Raw genomic sequence first — 18,686 nt, 5'->3', positions numbered from 1 at the left:
TTGTTTATATGTGATTCTGTGCTGTTGTTTGGAAGATACTGTGGCCTTGGGTGAAATTTGTTGAGTCACAAAAGCCAGTGTGTGCCTTTTGCCATCACTCCTGTGTGTTGTTACTGTCTGTTGAGCTAGGAATATGCTATGCATTACCTAAATTATATTCTATACATTATGCTGAAATGTTTGTCTGTATTAGTGTTTTTTGATTATCTAGCTGTGCATTTATTCTTCAACATTTAAGGGGAAAAAAATCTGATAATTCCATCAGAATGTTTGTGTTTGACCTTACAGTCAAATAATTGTTAGTGATTGTGAATCCATTGACTTCAGACACATTACTCCTGATTACAGCAGGGTCACCTCATAGTGAGGGGCCAAGGTATTAAATGGAAATGAACCCAATAAAGTTATCAGGCTCAGACCTACTGCATCCTCACATGCTTGATCTGAACAATAAGAACTGGTGATTTATAAATCATGTTGTCTGTTTGCTCCTCTGTCATTTAATACTTTTTTTCTATTGAGTAAATGAAGATGTTCTGACCTCAGCTCATCCCTTGTGGATTTGTTTGGGAAAAAGCAAGATAGCTCTGCCCCTTAAATGTGACTCAAGCTTTTGTTCCCATTCACTGAGCGTCACCTTCTTTTTTAAAGGAAACACATTTCACTTGACCTCTAGGATCTGGCAGGACTTGCTTCATCCCCTTTTTCATAAGTTTATCTCCATGGCTATTTTTTTTTTAATTATTTTTTCCTCTGTTTTCAGAAGGAAGACTGGCCAATGCACAAGCTGGAATGTGCCTCCATGTGCACTTTTGGGCAGAACTGGCAACCCTCAGAGACTGTGAGGCTAACAGCAAGGATCCTTGCCAAACAGGTGAGCAGAAGGCAAGGCTTGGCTTGGGAGATTTGCTCCTGCTCTGGGTGCCAGGGAAGGCAGGAAAATGAAAATTGAGCGACAGTAACTGTCCCTGCAGAGCACACACGGACACACAGACACAAGTTTCCTGTGTACAGACAGGTGTGACACAGAGCTCGAGCAGCTGAGTGCACTGACCATCACACCACTGCAGCAGGGTCAGGGCCAGCATGGTCCAGCTGGAGACTTTTGTGGGGAGCTAGAGAAAAACTAGTGAGGCCTTCAGCTGTAACCTGGGGCCAAGTACTGCTGAACAGAGTCTGGGAATCTTTACTGATGGTTTCATGTTGGTGTTTCAGCCTCTGTTCTGGTAGATTTGAGCTCTTGCTTACACATGTGGGCAAGCACCAAGACCACACTGATAAAAAGAAAGAACAATAAGATTTGCTGTTTGGGTTTAATTCCAAGGAATGCTTCTGGAGTTGTGTGGCTGCAGGCACTGATACCTTTATGAAGCAGTTGTCTGTTGTAGTATTTTTGAGCTACAGTTGCACAGCCTTGTGTAGCATATAACTCTCAGTATGTTTATTAGTCAAAACACCTCTGAGGTATTCAGGTATAAACATTTATGATTCTGAGTTAGCTGGTGAAGACCAGAGTTTGAGAGAGAAATCTCAGACCCTTTGTGTTTGGGAAAAAAAAATATTGTGAGTAAGGAAAGAAGATTGCAATGTCAGTCTCTATTTGAGTGTTCCTTAACTCTATGGATAACACAAGTGCTTACAGGGATGGGATGGGATTCACGAGTTTCAAGGTTATTGTACTGTGTATCTTTGTATAGCTCTAAACTCTCCCTGCAAAAACAAATCCTCTTTGAAGCATATTTTTATGATTGAGGTCTGCTTATGTGACAAGGGCAACCTGGATTTTGTATGTAGGGAGGATTTTGGTGGCCTGCTGGGAAGGTAGCTGCATCCTTGCTGTGTGTGTAGATGTGTGTGCATGAATGTACACGTGTGTGACTTAATTAAAGCCGTTTGGGGGTGATCCACAAACAAAATCCAATGTTTAATGACAAAAAGTCATTGGAGTAAATTTTTGCTTTCATCGCTTACAGGGAGGGGGGAGAACCCTACATGTCATATAAAAGCTAAATATGCAAACCATAGTCCCTGAACCTCAGCTGCTGGGCCACCTGCAAAGCCATATTTAATGGCCAAGATTACAAAGAAGTGGCCTTAGGCCAGCAGTGGAGCATTGCTTTTGAACTCTGTCAACAGTCAGTTTATTCACTTTCCTCAAAGCAAAGCCTGTCTTCTGCCTGCTTGCTATTGTTAGCAGCTTTCTGGGTGTCTAGAACAAAGCAAATGACATATTTAAAATACTGTTCAGTTTATGTATATAAATTTGAGAGGAGTTCATCTTTGGCTGCCTAATTTCGTGTGGAGAGAATATTTCTATGCCTTTAGTTAGGGCAGTCAATTTAACTCATTGCTGTTCATCAACTCTTATAAATTCCACAGACTGTGGGTAGGTGGGAGTTTCCAAATTCTGAATGAGTACACAAAACTGCTGAAGTGAAACATTAAAATATTTTCCTTTTTTTTCCCCTTGTTGTTAGAAAACTCACCCTGAAAGAACACAGTCAGAGAAGCTGCTTGCTGTAAGAGAGTTTGAATCACGTAAGTAAAAAAGGCTTGCAGGTAAACAGAGGTTTTGACTTAACTATATTAATGGTTTCCCCATGGCTCCCCTCCATCAACACCTTTCAGAACATCCTGCTCCTGAGGAAAGGAGTAAACAAAGAGAATGGAGGTTCTTCATTTTCTTCTTTCTTTTTCTTTTTCTTGGCTGTTTGTGGGAGCTGTGAAACAAGGATGAAAACCTAGACAGAGTTAATTATGTAGTATACATCCATCTCTTGCTTCTCTGGTATTCTAGTGTCTTTTGAGAATCGTAATGTTGCAAAATTAAAATAGCTGGTATTTGTTACCAGGAGGCACAAAATCAGAGACAGCACAGTTGCTTGATGGTGACAGTGACTAAGGGGCTAATTGCAGAACCCTCTGGACTGTGCTTCAGTATCTGTCACTGCCAGTCAAATCTGACATGTTATATATGATTCCATGTCCTAAATGCTCTAAAATAATACAAAGAAGGAGAGAAGGCAATGGCTTGTTTTAACTGGAAAGCTGCTTTTTACATCCAGTAAGGCCGAGTTAGAAACTGACCATTAGTGCCCATCCTGGCACAGTTTTCACCAGCCTGTTGTTTTCTGTCTTGGTGCTGAGCATCATATACACAGGGGCAATGGGTTGTATGTTCACATTTCTCACTCTGATGGCTTCCAAAACCTTTTTCAAAATGCCGAATAAATGTACTCATTGCTAGGACTTGAGGTAGCAGGGTAACCAAGCACTGTAGTCTTATTTGCTTCCTGAACAAAATCTCCTGTCGTTGCTCTTGGGACAACTGGGGGAACAAGGGGGAAAAATGCCAACATTTAACTTTGCCTATGGCAAGGATAGTTCTACAGGTAAGTTGGCAGGATTGATGTTGAGGAGAATGGGTAAGTTTCTGTGTATTCTTCTGCATTGCAGCTTGTATTCAGTAATTTATTAATTTGAGAGATAAAAGGCTGAAATGTTTTTTTTCTGTTGCGGTGTTCTATTTGTCCTCTAGCAGCCTTTGTTTTGTTAGCAAGCACCCCTGTTCCTGCTGCTTTTTGACTCACCTCACTGCTTAGCACACCTTTATCAGTTGTCTGATGCTTTGCAACACCATACACAGGACAGGAAAAGGCACCTGGCTGTCAGTTGGAAGCTCAGAATTTTTTATTTCTGATTTGTCTTCATTCTCATCAAATTTCATTTTTCCATTTTCCTTAGTGTTTTTTGTGACTCCCCCGTCATTCACATCTGCTCTTACAAATAATTTCCTCCTTCTTTGACTATTGTGTGCAGCCTTTTCTCTCCATTATTATTTTGAGCTGGAGAAAGCAGGAGAGAACTAGTAACACTGCCACTGTGAGAGAGTGGATTAGGAAAAAACTTTCAAACATTCTGCTCTTGAGGGGAGAGAGAGGGGACCAGGAGCATATGGTTGATCGTCTGGCTGCTCTGCATGGACGAGGTAGGGAAAGGTTTAGTGGCCATGGCTTTGGCTAGAACTTGTCATGGGCCTGAGGGTTAATCTCTGGAGAAACCCTAATGGAATACAGATGGCAGGTGTGTCAGGGCATTTCCACTGATGTTCCTGCTGTCTCCTGTTAGTAGATGTCTAAACACATCTCTGTTGGTGGTCACCCCAGCCCATGGGGATGTGGGCACTCTGAGGCACTGTTTGCTGCCTCCTGAGCAGGTACCTGCAGCAGGTCAGCTGGATTGCATTCCTGGGCAATCATCCTCATGTTATCCTGCCCTTGCTGCAAAGGGAGCCCTTTAGCCAGCCTGTGTTGTTGCTAGATCCCTACCACATGTGGCCACAGAGATTTGGGGCTTCTGTGCTAGGGAAATCCACATCCTATAAAAGCAGCAGGGATAAGCAGCCTTAGCAGCAGCTTGGGCTGGTTTGTGCTGGTAAGGAATAGGTCTGGATGAGAAAGATTCCTTATATAAAGCTTGCTCCCAGGTGGGTGATGTTCAGTGTGAGCTCTTGCTACAGTGGGTGGGACCATGTGTAGCAGGTTAGGTGGTGTCACACAGTTGAGGACAGCTGTCCCCAGCTGGAAGGCTTCCAGAGGGCCAGGGCTGCTGGGCTGACTGCTGGAGTTAACAAATGTGCTCTAAAGACTACAGCCCTTCTCCCAAGGAGGTAGTCTGTGTCCAATTATCTGCTAACCTAAAGATGTCAGAAAATGCTTTTTAATCCTTCATGTTGGGCATGTGCTGGACTCGGTGATCTTGGAGGTCTCTTCCAACCTGGTGATTCTGTGATTTTGTGTTCCTGTAGTGCACGTGTGGCTTTAGCAGAGGCAACGTTATGTTTGTGGAAGAGCAGGCACTTCTTGCAGTACTTCCAAGCGGCTTGTCCCTCAGGGGTTTCTGTAGAAGTCTGGGCCTCTTCTAACCTAAGGCTACCTTGAGGAGTGTTCCTGTTACTGAAATGAAATGTATTTTTTGTCCACAGACCTTGACAAACTAGACAATGAAAAGAGAGAGCTGATTCAGAACGACATTGCTGCTCTGCATCACTTTTACTCAAAGCACTTGGACTACCCTGACAATGCTGCCCTTGTAGTTCTCTTTGCACAAGTAAGTTGGCTAGAACACAGCCTGCTTAGGTGGATGGTGCTTAGGAGTTTAGCCTTCCTGAAAGGGGGAGGCTGTTAATGGCAATGGAAATGGTAGCTCTTTGCTTATCTTAGGGACAGATGGAGATCTGCTTCATTGAGCAGTAGTGGCTGGATGTGCCCCACTTCCATCCCGAGGGGAGAGGCTCTTGCCTGCAGACTTTCCATGAGCTGCTTCTCAAATGCTGAAGAAAAGGGGAAACAGCCTTTAATAAACCCTGCCAAAGTGAAGCTTCTTGTGGGCCAAACATAGTGTGGCTGTTGTTGAACTAACATGGAATGCTGCTGGCCTGAGACCCTGCAGAGGCAAATCCTTCATTCAGGCTTCAAACTTGTGGAAATCCTTGCTGGTCAGGTCATCATTGTGTTTGACCTTCACAGGGAGTAAACTTCAGAGACGTAGAAAGAGCTGCAGAAAGCGCAGCCTAAAACTTTTATCTGCTGTGTGGCTTTTAAATGTAGTCAGGTGGTTTGGCCATCTGGAGAGATGAAGGAAAGACAGGATGTCTTGTTAGATAACTTCTGATATCACTTCTTTTTTCTCACCTACTTTTCATATGCATCTGAATTGGATGTATTGTAGTGGATGGAATAATACACCAGTGGAATACTGAAAGATCCATTTTCTTCTTTTCCCTCTTTTGCTTCAATATGAACTACTTTTGTACTTAGGTTTCTGAGTAAAATAATATCTTGAGATGAGGGCAATTGTTGACTTCTGGGATGAAAGCTGAGTTGGAAATATCCTGTTTTTTAGAGCTGGGCATCTACCAACAAGGAGGCACAGTTACTATTTCCTTACTACAGTGCTACTCTTATTGTGTAGGGGAATGATTCCTTAGGATGTTTAGCATCTGCTTATCATCCCTTGTGTTGTTTCTAATTACACATTTCCTTTCAATGATGAGGAGTTTTTTCTCTTTTGAAGACTTTAAAATTTATATTTGTCAGCGGGATACTTTGAAGATGTTAGTACAACCAGTTTCTTGTGGTATTTCAGAATATTTTTTGTTAGAATGTAGCCAGAATTCTCCAAAGATTTCAGTATTTTGGCTATAATGACTTTTGTTTCATGTCCTGTCCAAGAGCAGCTCCACCATATTTGTGGTACTTTACCTGACTTCTGAGAGCTGCTGGCTCCCAGATCTCATATTCCATCCAGTCTTCTCTATGGTGTCACCCATAGGTGTTATCTTGAGCTCATCCTGATCATCAGGTAACTCTCTGCCACTGTGAACATTAGAATTTTTTGAACTAAAATCTCCAGAATTCATCTGGATGCTTCTCAGAAATGTCTTACAGGATGCAGCCTCCTGAGGTGTTAGTCCCAGGATAAATCTTTCCAGAAGAATGGGAAGTATTCATGAGCTGTGCGAACATGTTTCCTAATAATTAGTTCACTTAACCTAAAACCAGTAGTATGGATATGATGCTGCTTTGTTTCCTACAACACTTACTTTGGCCTCATGTGGTCTGTTTTGCTTCTCCATTCCCCATTGTTTTCTCCTGTGGTTCAGGGCAGTCGTTGGGACTCAAACACCTCTGACTCCTCATTGCTTTTAGTGAACTTTGCCTGATGCTGTTCCCTACACAGCTGAAGGGTAAGTGCTCCTTTTGAGTGGAATAGAATTCTTTTGTCCAAAGTCCTTGCTGTGTTCACCAGCTGTTGGCATCATTCTATTCTCTTTTGTCCCTATAGAATATAGCTCTTGAGGCTGGAGCTTTTCTTCCTCAGTCTCACCTTTCATACTCTTTGAACAGTTTCTGTCTTGCCTCAAGTTCCAGCATCTCAGCCTTTTCTTGAAGACCTTGTATTTTGTGCCTCCCTTTGCACATTCTCTTTTCCACCATTGGGAACAACCTTGAACTCCACTTTTATTGCTGTTGTCTCTACACTCCCTCCACTTTGCCTGTTTTTAGTCATGCATTCATCTGGTAAAACCAGTGTTATCTCATCCCTTCTAATCATTCCTCTTGTGTCATTTCTGATATGATACTTCCATGAAGTGTGTTGTCTCTGGCTTAGTGGAGGTGAGTTGATGATAACTCACTATGTATTTTTAAATATTTCCCTGTGATTCAGAACCCTCAAGCTGTTCTTTGTCAGCCTTTGTAGCCTTATGTTCTTACTTGCTGTTGATATTATCTTTCCCTTCTATTGTTTTAGCATTCAGCAATTACATTTTGGTTTTGGTTCTGGTATGCTCTTACATTGGCCAGTGCAGCAGCCTGTCCATCTTGAGAGACTGGGAAGCTTTGGGTGCTATATTGCTAAAAATAACAGGATAAAGATCAAGCAAAGGTAGCAGAGATACTGATGAGTGCATCAGGATACTTGCCTTAATTGTGAACTCACCTTGAACAGTTCATACCTGAGGAGTGGAATAGAATTCTTTTGGTATTTGGTATTTGTGTGTTTCTAAAAGCCAGTCCAGGCTGCATTCCAGCTTGTGGGGCATATCACTTTGCCTGATGAGCAACCTGGTCTACTGGAAGGTGTCCCTGCCTCTGAGGATTGGAGAAAAAACAAGAGATTGGAACTTGATCTTTACAGTCCCTTCCAACCCAAACCATTCAATGGTTCTGTGATTATTGCTGGTAGTATTTGTTGTCAGCTCTTACCCTTTCCAAAACAAATACTGCACTGCACTTGACTGACTGTTCTTGTGCCCTTTCTAGCTTTAACTGGACTTGGCCATGTTGTTTTAGTGAGTAGTTGTTTCAGTGTGTTACTGGTGCTTTTTTCATGTTTGTGGGGAGATAATGGTGAATGTGGAGAGGGTTCTCTTTGTGTCAGTATGTGTGGGATTTGAAGTGGAAGTGGAATAAAGTACTTGACTGAAGTGCATTTTGGCCACTTAAAGTAATACAAATCACATGAAAAAGATGAAACTTCTGTAAGATTCCTTTGACTTGGATGAGAACAAAAGTGAGAAGGTTTTAAAACCTGCTTGAATCTATTCTATAAGAGAGTTTTGTGAACAAGTTCTTTTGATCCTGTATCTGCTTAAATTAGGAATACACTTCCTCTTATACTCTGTCCTTCTTCTGTCCCCTCCTATTCTATGTCTTTATGAGGTTCAAGTCTTTCTCAGTGCTTTTGTTGTTTTCACATGTGCTTCAGCTGTAGCTGATATGTGCAGGCTTTGATGACAGGGCCATTGAGGCAGGTCCCTGTGACATGTGCTCCATCAAAGCTCTGCACTGCCCCAGTCTGGCTGAGTTGGCTGCCCTTCTCTGCCACACTGCTCCTTGCATGTAGCTCTGCTTTGGCCCTTTCCTTGTTGTGGCCCAATGAAGTCTCCTTGGCCCGTGCTGGGGTGAGGTTTTGTGTGCTCTTTGTCAGCCCCACTTCTCTTGGCTGGCCCTCCAAGGAGCAATTCACTAGGTGTGTCCTGAGCAGGTGCAAGTGTTGGACTGTCAGTTCTTTAGTGTCCCTTTGGAGTGAGACTTTGTCCTCACTTCACTTGTCGGGATGTCATGGAGCTCCCTGTGAGTCCTGGGGAGGTGGATGAAAATTTGTCAGCAAATTTCGGCAAGTTAGTTTGATGTGTGAGAATGTGATGTGTAAGCACGTAGGGAGTACTCAGCTGACCAGAAGCCGATCCATCACCTTTCTCTTTTTTCTTAGGTTAACTGTAATGGCTTCACAATTGAGGATGAAGAACTCTCTCATCTGGGGTCAGCCATATTTCCTGAGTAGGTTGATTTTAATATTTAAAAATATAAAATTAATTTATTTAAAAACAAATTGAGGAAGTAGATGTATACCAAAATAATTAATTATCTTGTTTTAAAGATCTTTACTTGGCAAATAAAATGTGGCAAATTATTTGCAGCAATTTTTCTTAAAAATCCAGTAATTTTGGTAAAATTGCGCATATCATTTGTTTTGAAACATAGATTGTGAACTATATCCAGGTTGGTAAAAAACATTTATTTGGGTAGCAGGTTCTGAACAGAGACATTAAGTAATAATCCAAGCCAAATGAAAAGGATTGCAGGTGGCTTGCTCTGTTTTGGCTGGGTACAATCCTTCTCCTGGTGCTCTCTGAACAATATCCTTTCTACCTTTGTTCCTTGGCAAATAGTAAATCCCTTTCACAGCTTCTTTGAGCCTCCTTGCTATGACAGTGGGTAAAAAAATATGTACAAGCTTCTTAGCTTTACGAATAAACTGCACATGTTGAGTGTTAACTGCAGTTTGTGAATGGGGAACTACAGCTTTCTTCAGGGCCAGAAAACATTTCTTGCATTTTTAAATCTGTCCTTCCCATTTAATATTGTGCAGAGGAGGGTATTTTCTGCCCCTGATCTTTGCACAGCCTGTATGAAGGTATTAGCACGGAGGCTTAGTTTGACTTCCTGGTGAGGCTTGGATTACTCGTAGCTTATCTGTGTCAAAGTAACCTGAAACTCACAGATGCCCACTCAAAGCTGGATGTGATTTTGCCAAGTGCTGCAGACAAGCAGTAGTATCTAGTCCTTGCTCCACAGATTATTCTCCTTCTTCTTCAGGCAGGTCTGTCTGATGTTCATATCCCTGATCTGCAGATTGGAAATTAATGCCTTGAAATGCCCAGGATCAGAGTCATTGTGGGAAGAGTAGAGCATTAAACCAGGATGTTCTGGAAAAATGTCCAGCACTGTCACTTTGTAAATGCTCAGTCAGATCTTTCCTACTTAACAGTTACGCCTGAGCTAAAAATACTGAATTGTTATTTTGCTGGATTGGAAGAGACAATTGTTATTTTGCTGGATTGGAAGAGAAATAATTAAAATTTTAAAAAATTATCTCAGATAAACAGGGAACTGCACTTTTTCCAGACTTGGTAATAAAGGGTTTACTTTTCTCTATCCATCCAGGTTTTTGTCCAAGTCATGTGCTTGTATAACAGACAGAGATGTCCTCCCTCCCACTTCAAACATGGAGGCAGTTTACATTTGAATAGAAGCCAGCTAAAATTTTAACACCTATCTCAACTTGCAATGCAGTGAAGACTTTTGTTTTCCTGTATTTACTTGTTTCCTTTTAGGTTTAACATGTTTTTCTTTCTCCTCTGAGGAAAATAGTCTGTCTGTCATGTTGATAGTGAAGTTGAATGAACATACCTGTCAGCTTTCCTGTAGCACTGTAAGAAGGGGAAAATAATAACTTGCCTAGTTCTGCAATAATAGGATTTAAAAATTGTAATGATTCATTAGCAGAGCCATTCTCCATATCATTAGAGTAAATAACAGTACAAGAGATTTTCCCAAGGTTACCTTCATGTTAAGCCTCAGAATAAAAACAGCTTAGAGAGACAGACTGACTCAATCTTTCAGACCTATTTATTTTGTGAAGTGGTGCTTAACTTTTTACGTGTTGCTTGTGGTGGTGGTTGGGGAAAACATTTACTTTTCTACTTTTACAGTGTTGCATTGATGAACCATAGCTGTTGCCCAAATGTGATTGTGACTTACAAGGGAACCTTGGCTGAAGTCAGAGCTGTCAGGGAGATTGAGCCTGGAGAGGAGGTAAATGTGGTGTTTGAATGTGCTCTGTTCCCCTGCAGCCCAACAGGATTGATTCTGCTTCTCAGGGATCATTTCAGTTAGATGGCAATTTAAAAACGGGAAGGAAGGATCTCTTGCTTCTCAGAGAAAAGTAAGATGGTGCTTTGGAAAAATTAGGGTGGCTCTGGAGGACTGAAGGGATTTTTGGAGGCAGTACCCTATTTTTTGGTAATGGGAAGGGCACCTGCAGCAGTCACTGTGTATCTGCCAGCCTCTCTCTCAGTTTACCCATCTGTAAAATGAGGCTGAGTTTACTGATGTTTGGCTGGTGCTTTGAAATTCCAAGATCAAAGCAAATTATTACTGCTATAATAGTTCCCAGTATAATAGTAATGTGTTGAAATTGAAGCCAGAATAAACAGGGTAAATGGGTACAGATAAATCCTCTGACTTCTGTTTGGACAGAGATCGACAAAACATGGGACTTGGTCATATCACCTCAGTGGCATTTGCTGGGAAATCACAGAAGAACAAATCTGTGGTTTTAGGTGGAGTGAAACTGAACAGAGAGGAATAAAAATCTGTGAAATTGAGTAAGGCTCTAGGTTTACTTTGAAACTTTCTCCGTTAAATAATGAATTTGGCAGGGAGTTTTAAACAGTAGAGCTGCACTTGACTAAAAAAAAAAAAAACCCAAAAACCCAACCCAAAAGAAAACCAACAAAAAAAAGTTAAATAGAGCTGGGGAGAATGTTCAAATACCTGTAGGGAATGAAGATACTGAACATCCTCTCTGGGGATGGAGTTTGCACAGAATTTCAATGACTCGTTTGTAAATGTTTAGTTAATCAGCAAAGTTCATACTGATAAGCTCACATTTGATTTTTGATAACATCTGCTGTTTTCTGAGGTGTGTAATAGCAGCCTGGAAGAAAGATAGAGAGGTTATTTTTGTGGATTATACCTGATCCCCCTTGTGAACAAGATGAGTTTAGTTGCTGTAGCCAAGGATGAATGACTCAGGTGAGCAACTTCTTTTGGTACCATTTGGCAGCGATGATTTCTGTCTGTGATTTTGGCACTCACTGCTAATGCATTGTGGTAACCAACAGGACTGATTCTGGCTTCAGAATTTTGGTGTGGAATCCCAGACATTTTCAGCATTTTGGGGGAAGGTGTATCATTAGAGGTAGATGATGTTGCTCAACATCTTCTTCAGGTTGAATTCTGCCTTAGAAATTCATCAGCTCTCCAGGACCTCACAGGTTTTGCACATTTGCTTCTCTGACCCTTCAGAATTTTCCAAACGTGAGCTGTGCCTGTGTGTGGTCGCTGTGCAGTCTCCCAGCCTGTGTCTCCATCTTCAGGCTCCGTGTAGCCATTGCAGGGCAACGTTTTAAAGTTTTTTTTTGCTGTGAATGTGGTTCCTGCATTGCACATGCTTTGAAAATATCGAAGGGAGGAGAGGAGTGTGAGGGAAAGTGGGAGATGACACACTCACACTTAAGAAGAAGGTGCACTGTATGCAATTACATGTAATTTTACATTTGAAGAAAAGAGAAACTTTAGGTATAAAGACTGAGCAAAGCATTTCAAATAACTGTAAATGAGGAAATGGAGCTAAAGCTGTTCCTTGGTCTGCAGAATGATCAACTGCACTGAGCATAGGACGTGTTTCTTGGGGGAGATCTCGTTTTAGAACACAGCATTAAAGCTACTTGCAGGGGTTCTTTTCTGAAGACCATTGAAATAGAGGAAAACTTAAGAATAGTGTATATGAAGGGCCTTTAAAATGTTCAAAAGCAGGTTTTCTTTGCTTTAAAATATTGCTGCTGAAGTAAATCTGATATTCATTCTCCTTGAACTGGGGCACTGGGCCTCTCTTCTTTTCAGAGATCTAAAGATCTTGTCCTAAGTTTCTAAAGCTACTAGTGACTGCTGTTGCCCCAATTTTTGTAGGTTTTCAGAAAGAAAAATTTGAGATTCCAGCCTCCAAAAAAACCAGGCCACTGTGATTTATCCTAGGCTGGATACCTGAAATCATTATTTTACTTCTGAAAAGGAAGCTTCTCTTTGTAGTCTGACAGGAGCCTGAGATTTATGCTGTAATAGTTTCCTTATCCACACCTGAATCTTGCTGTCCTGGGCGCAGGCCAGGGTGATATTTGAGGGAAATTCCATAACGAATAGGAAAGGAACATTTCTCTGTCAGGTTGCTTTCACAAGTGACAGCTCCTGGTGCTGCCAAGGGGCTTGGAATATGAGGCAGCAGGCAGGTGATGTGGCTGCAGGGGTCCACAAGCTGCAGGAATATGCAGTTGTCATACTGCACATATCAGAACAAGTGTAATAAATATGTTTAGTGATGCTGCTTCTCGCTGACTGTTGTTTGTTTGGGTTTTTTTACTATTTCTAGATTTTTAGCAGCTATATTGACCTGCTGTATCCCACAGAAGACAGAAATGACCGGTTAAGAGACTCCTATTTCTTTAGCTGTGATTGCAGGGAGTGCACTACAAAAGAAAAGGTAATGGAATTGGTGGGAAATGTGCTGCTGACTGTCAAGGCACCTACCCATGTCCTGAGATGTAATATCCTGTGTGGCTTAATTACATTTTGGAAAGTAGGATAATGGGGATGGGGGAAGGTGGGTGTGTTTTTCTGTCTTTCTGTCCAGAATGCTTTCTGATACTCATTCTTTCCACTGTAATCATGACACACCAGGAAATTTCCTGGTAGAGGCCTATTTAAAGCTGAGCTACAAAGCAAAGATGAAAACATTGTTAAAAGTAGATAATTATACTTTGTCTAAGATATTTGGCCAAACAAATTTAGCTTAAAACTTTTTTTTTTTTTTTTTTTTAAATTTCATGCTTTCTGCCAACTCCTAGCAAGTAAATCTTGCTTGGGGCATTTCTGGGATAGAGTGCTGCTGCAATTCCTGGGTGGGACATTTCAGTCAATTCTAGGGGACATTGTATGGCATGTCTGGATGGTTTGGGGACACAGCAGCATCTGAGGAATGATCTTTTCTACAATAGCCTCATACTGGTCAGCTCAGGGACAGCGTCGTCCTGGGTCACAGCCCCTTGTGGTGTGCAGGCCAGAGCAATGGTAATTAAACAGGAGCTGGTGCCCCTCAAAGGACAAAGGGAGATCCAGACAGTGTTCCTGACTGCAAGGTGTTAGGTGTTTTAAAGAAAAGCACTTATTGAAGGGAAAAGGTACCCAAACTCAACAGGTACTGAGACAGCTGTGCCTGTGCAGCCATTTGGACCTCTTTCACTGAAGGCCCTTCAATAATTGAGCTCTTTGTAGCTTACCTGTCATTCCAGACAAGATCAGTGTGTCTGGCATAATCTAATCCTTAAGTTCCAGATAATTTTTTCCTCCCATTTTCACCAGGCTTCCTAAAGTGACTAGACAACCATTTCCTTCCCCTAAATGGTGTCAATTTTTTGTGATTTTTTTATTCCAGATAGTACCCAGTATTGTTGCTTGAGGCCCTTCTGTTGATACCATATAATTTCTGGTTTTCCCCACAGTTACCTTGATAATTTTGCCACTGAGTTTAATGAAGCCAGGATTTCATCTGTGATTTTCCTCAATGTGCTACTCTGGGAGTCCCCTGTCATTCAGCCTCCTTCAGTTTTGGAAGGAGTCCCTGTACCTCTCTCAGCTGGCAGATTAGATAATAAAATTAAAAAATCTTGCAACAATGTGAAGCTTAAACAGCAAAAAATTGTCTCTAGATTGTAGCTGGTTCCTCATGAAATAGTATATTAGATAGAGAGATAATAGAAAGTGGAGCTGTCCAGCAGAAATAACAAAATATATGGAAATGTGGTTTTGTCTATAGATCTGAAGGATCCTTTTCTGTATTTAAGATCATGTTGTTTTCCACAGAGATAACATTTGGTAGTCAGCCTAAGTTACTTGAGCTAATATAGCCTTAAAACTAAGCCTAAATTTATTGTAAATCCTAATCTTTTGGAAGCAGTGACATTTCTTATGTAAAACCACTTGCAACACAAAATCAAAAAGCTCTTCAATCTTTCAAAAGAAAGAGACTTCATGGAAGTAGAGAATGGCAGATGAACTGGAAGGCCAGGGGATCCTAGGACTTCTAGCCAAGGCTTTGGAGAAAAATTGCAGGTGTACATTCTACCTTTGTTTTTTCATTCTTTGAAGAGCTTAAGTTCACATCTGCGTCTTTTTATTAGAGAAATTTTGTATAGCAGGTGCACTTTTATTTGTAGGGCTTGGAACCTGCCTTTGTAAGGTCCATTGTGTTTCCTTCAGGATAAAGAGAAACTGGAAATCTGCAAGCTGAATGATCCTCCGTCAGCAGAGACAGTAAAGGACATGATCAAATATGCCAGGAACGTGATCGAGGAATTCAGGCGAGCCAAACACTACAAATATATCCTTTGTCTTACCCTGACTCCACTGGTGTGTGACCTAAAAATCTTGCCTGCTGGGCTTCAGAAGTGCATGCAGGAGAAATACTGTGACCAGGAGAAATTAAACTTGTCTCTGTGTTCTCTGTGGCTGAAGGCATTTTATCAGCTAATTGTATAATGAGAGGCCATGGAGTTATTGCATTCCTTGACTTCTTCCTACCCCCCAGTGAATTACTGGAGATCTGTGAACTCAGCCTGGACAAGATGGGTGCAGTGTTTGAGGACAGTAATGTTTATATGTTACATATGATGTACCAGGCCATGGGTGTGTGTCTTTACGTGCAGGACTGGGAAGGTGCGCTGTGTTACGGGCAAAAAATTATCAGACCCTACAGGTAAATGTGACATACTGTTTTTTTAATGCTCTAATTAATAATCTGAACAATTAAGACAAGTTTGTGCAGAGATCACTTCTCTTGGTATATATTGTATAAACATTCTACCCATGACACCACTACTCAGAAAGGAATATTTAAATGCCAGGACAGTGTCTGTTTGTTGGAATGTGGTCTGCAATATACAGCAGGACTGACTTTGAAATCCTTGCTTTGGGTTCTCAAAATAATTTTGTGCCACCTTGGGTGCAGTGATAATTCTGCTTAGCTGGATAAATGCTGGTTTCTAAAATACCATCATTTTCTACTAAGGAAGGGCTTCAGACTTCATCTGCAGCCAGTGTTTTGTACAAGGCAGTGGAGGCACAGCCTGTGTTGCTGTCAGCTCCCTGCAGTCTCCCAGTGCTCTCTGTCTGCAGCAGCCCGGTGTGCATGGCTGCAGGAGAGCAGAGCCGTGTCCCAGGGCTGGGGCCGAGCACCAGAGGGAGCTGGAGCCGAGCTCGGAGCTCCGGGTGTCCCATGTCCCTGATCCCGCTCCGAGCTCCGGGTGCCCCATGTCCCTGATCCCATTCCTGAGCTCCTGGTGCCCCATATCCCTGATCCCGCTGCCCTAGTGCTGGAGGCGTGGGAGAATGCCCAGGCTGAAGCCCTGCGTGGGGCAAGGCAGCTCACAGCCCCTGCAGGAGCTATGAACACTGTTTCTGATCACATTCCCTGTTTTTGCAGTAGGAGCCCGTTGGTGAGAGCCAGGCAGTTTCGCTGGCTGTGTCTGGTCCTGCCGTGAATCTCCCAGAGTCTCGTCTTGAGACGTGACTCTCTTGCCAGCTGGGGGGAGCGCAAGAAAAGCTCTCCCTTCGGAACAGATGCCAACATAAAGTCACAGATCACTTGGCAGAGAGCAGTGATACAAAGAAGGAGCCAACATTCCTCCCCCCCGGGGGCTCAGTACTATTTATCTTCCCTGGGACTTGCCCAGCTCCTCTGGCTCTGAGCCTGGCATTCCAGATCAGCTCTGCCGAGGCGGGCTGTGCCCCTCAGTGTGTGTGAGCACAGGCTGCCGTGTGTGCCCTGCACACTGCACAGGGCCCCTCGCTTTCCAGCCCACCAACCATTGTGGAGCACACAGAGCTGCTGCTGCGGGTGCAGGGTGGCTCCAAAAACTCATCACAATGCAGGCTCTCTCTGTAGCTGGCTAGATTAAAACTAGTGGCAGAAAGTCATTGCCATCTGACAGCTGTTCAGAGGCATATGGTAGTTTCAGTCCAATTCCCAGCTGACAGGCGTCCCCATCCCAGACACAGTTGGCACAGGCTCTTGGCAGTCACGGCAGAGGGGGTGAGCGCTGAATGGGCAGGGGCACCGAGAGGCAGCTTCCTGCCCCATGAGAGGGGACAAAACTGGGAAAACGCTATGAAACTGCTGAAGTTGATGAAGCTGAATTTCTTTCTCTCTTGCAGTAAACATTATCCCTCCTACTCGCTGAATGTTGCCTCCATGTGGCTGAAGTTAGGGAGACTGTACATGACGCTGAAGAACAGGACGGCTGGAGTTAAAGCCCTGAAAAGGGTATTTACTGCCTGGTTTCTCTATTAATAACACCAGCCATTGAAACACTGTGTGCCTCTCTGTCAGTGAGCTGGCGTGGTAGGAAATGCACCATGTGTTAATATATTTGGTCACGGGAATTTTGGCTCAGATTTGGTTTTTCTAGAGATGGAGGATAGGTCTGCTCTTGGGTGCCTTTTCACAGTGGGCTCATACTGCAGCAGCTGGAGTGAGAATTACGCTTAAACATTTGCTCTGAGTTCTTCACTGAGCTAGAGCTGCACTGGTGTAAATGAAGCAGAACCCTATCTTCCCCTCATTTGCTGGGTAAGGACAGGAAAAATGCTTGGCTCTTATAAAAGGCACATAGTGTTTCATTGAAGTCTGTGATTTCTATATCCAACTTAGGGATATAGTTGGAATTCAATGCATCTGGTAATGCTGAAATTGGCAAATACAGCATTTTGCTTTTATGTTTTTCTTCACCCCTTTTTTTTAGTCTTTAGTTTTTTATTCTGCTATTTTTCATTAGTCTATACTATGTTTCTTGACTATTTTCCCCTATTGTTGTTGGACAAAAATTTATTTTAGTTTCTTAAGCATCAGTGACTATTGTAGCATATAATGACTCAGTGTGGAATGTCACAATGTATTTATTTCTTCTTGCTTTTTAGATGCTGGCAAGTTTTAGCCAGCAAATAACAGCACCAGCCAACCATGGTGAAAGATGCTAGAAGAATATATGCTCTAAAATTTAACTGTTGCCGAGTTTGAAGCTGGCATAGGTTTTCCTTCACTGTCATGTTAAACCCTTGAGTAGAAATGGGAATTGTGCCAGTAGGAGCATGGGATGAGGGGTAGGGAACTGTGAGGTAAATTTGTTGGCATAGTTAGTTTCCTTACACAAACATTTTCTAGTGACTCACTTCCAAAAGCTGTCTACAGGAACTGCCCAAAGTTATCCCCGCCTCTGATGTTTGGGATTTAGTGGAAAAGCAAACCCATTGTTCCCTGTCAGTTTGTGAGCAGCTCATCCAGAAGGTCCTCCTTTCTTTTTCAGGCAGGAGGAGGGGTGGGGTCATTTCTCGCTGCTGAGGTGGAACCAAAAGCCCTTGCTGTACTGGCTTAGCAAATACAAGAGCATAAAAGTTTCCCAAGGATGAAATGACCAAATGCTCAGAGGGCCAGGATACTGCAATTCCTTGCTCTGTCTTAGCTCCCTTGCTTTTTAACCATTCTCAGACTTACAGTGAACTTTCTTCTCAGTTCTGTCTAGTGTAGTCTTTTATCACTTCTTTTCTCAAGTGGAAATCTTGCCCTGGCACACACTCCAGGGCAGGAAAGGTGCCAGTCAGGGGTTTGGCTGCCTGCAGCATTCCCCCTCGGGCCTAGAGCAGGTGAAACACCAGGGAGTTGTTGGGCACAGCAGTGTCAGTCCGAATCTTACGGGAAATCACTTCTGCCTAAGTTGTTGCTTCCTTCCTAAAGCACTGGCAGCCCCTGGAAGGAGCAGAGGGTTTACAGACTCAAGTTTTAAATGCCTCAGCATTACTCCTGCACTAGGCCTGTATGTCTGGGACAGCTCAAGGAGAAATTGGTGGAGCAGAGCTGGCTCTGATACTGGCTAAGTCCTCTGCTGGAATATTACCCACCGCACTTGCAGTTTTCTGTCCTGGAGCTGGTGGCATTCAAAGTAGTTT

At 42.7% G+C, this 18,686-nt stretch overlaps 1 protein-coding gene across 4 annotated transcripts in view; it reads left to right on the top strand.

Annotated features, from left to right (window-relative positions):
• SMYD2 (SET and MYND domain containing 2) overlaps positions 1–18,686 on the top strand; it is a 40,167-nt gene that overhangs the window by 9,108 nt on the left and 12,373 nt on the right. For all 4 annotated transcript variants that reach the window (XM_005483017.3, XM_074537094.1, XM_026791027.2 and 1 more), the window contains 9 exons: positions 764–874; positions 2,478–2,538; positions 4,985–5,109; positions 8,779–8,846; positions 10,562–10,664; positions 13,060–13,170; positions 14,946–15,066; positions 15,267–15,441; positions 16,899–17,007. In XM_005483017.3, the coding sequence (XP_005483074.1) occupies positions 764–874; positions 2,478–2,538; positions 4,985–5,109; positions 8,779–8,846; positions 10,562–10,664; positions 13,060–13,170; positions 14,946–15,066; positions 15,267–15,441; positions 16,899–17,007 (984 nt within the window). The remainder of the gene's footprint in view (positions 1–763; positions 875–2,477; positions 2,539–4,984; positions 5,110–8,778; positions 8,847–10,561; positions 10,665–13,059; positions 13,171–14,945; positions 15,067–15,266; positions 15,442–16,898; positions 17,008–18,686) is intronic.

This window comes from Zonotrichia albicollis, chromosome 3, assembly GCF_047830755.1.
Source record: "Zonotrichia albicollis isolate bZonAlb1 chromosome 3, bZonAlb1.hap1, whole genome shotgun sequence".
In the NCBI taxonomy this organism is placed as follows: domain Eukaryota; kingdom Metazoa; phylum Chordata; class Aves; order Passeriformes; family Passerellidae; genus Zonotrichia; species Zonotrichia albicollis.
The sequence above is the reverse complement of the archived record's forward strand: the minus strand, read 5'-3'. Positions and strand labels throughout refer to the sequence as shown.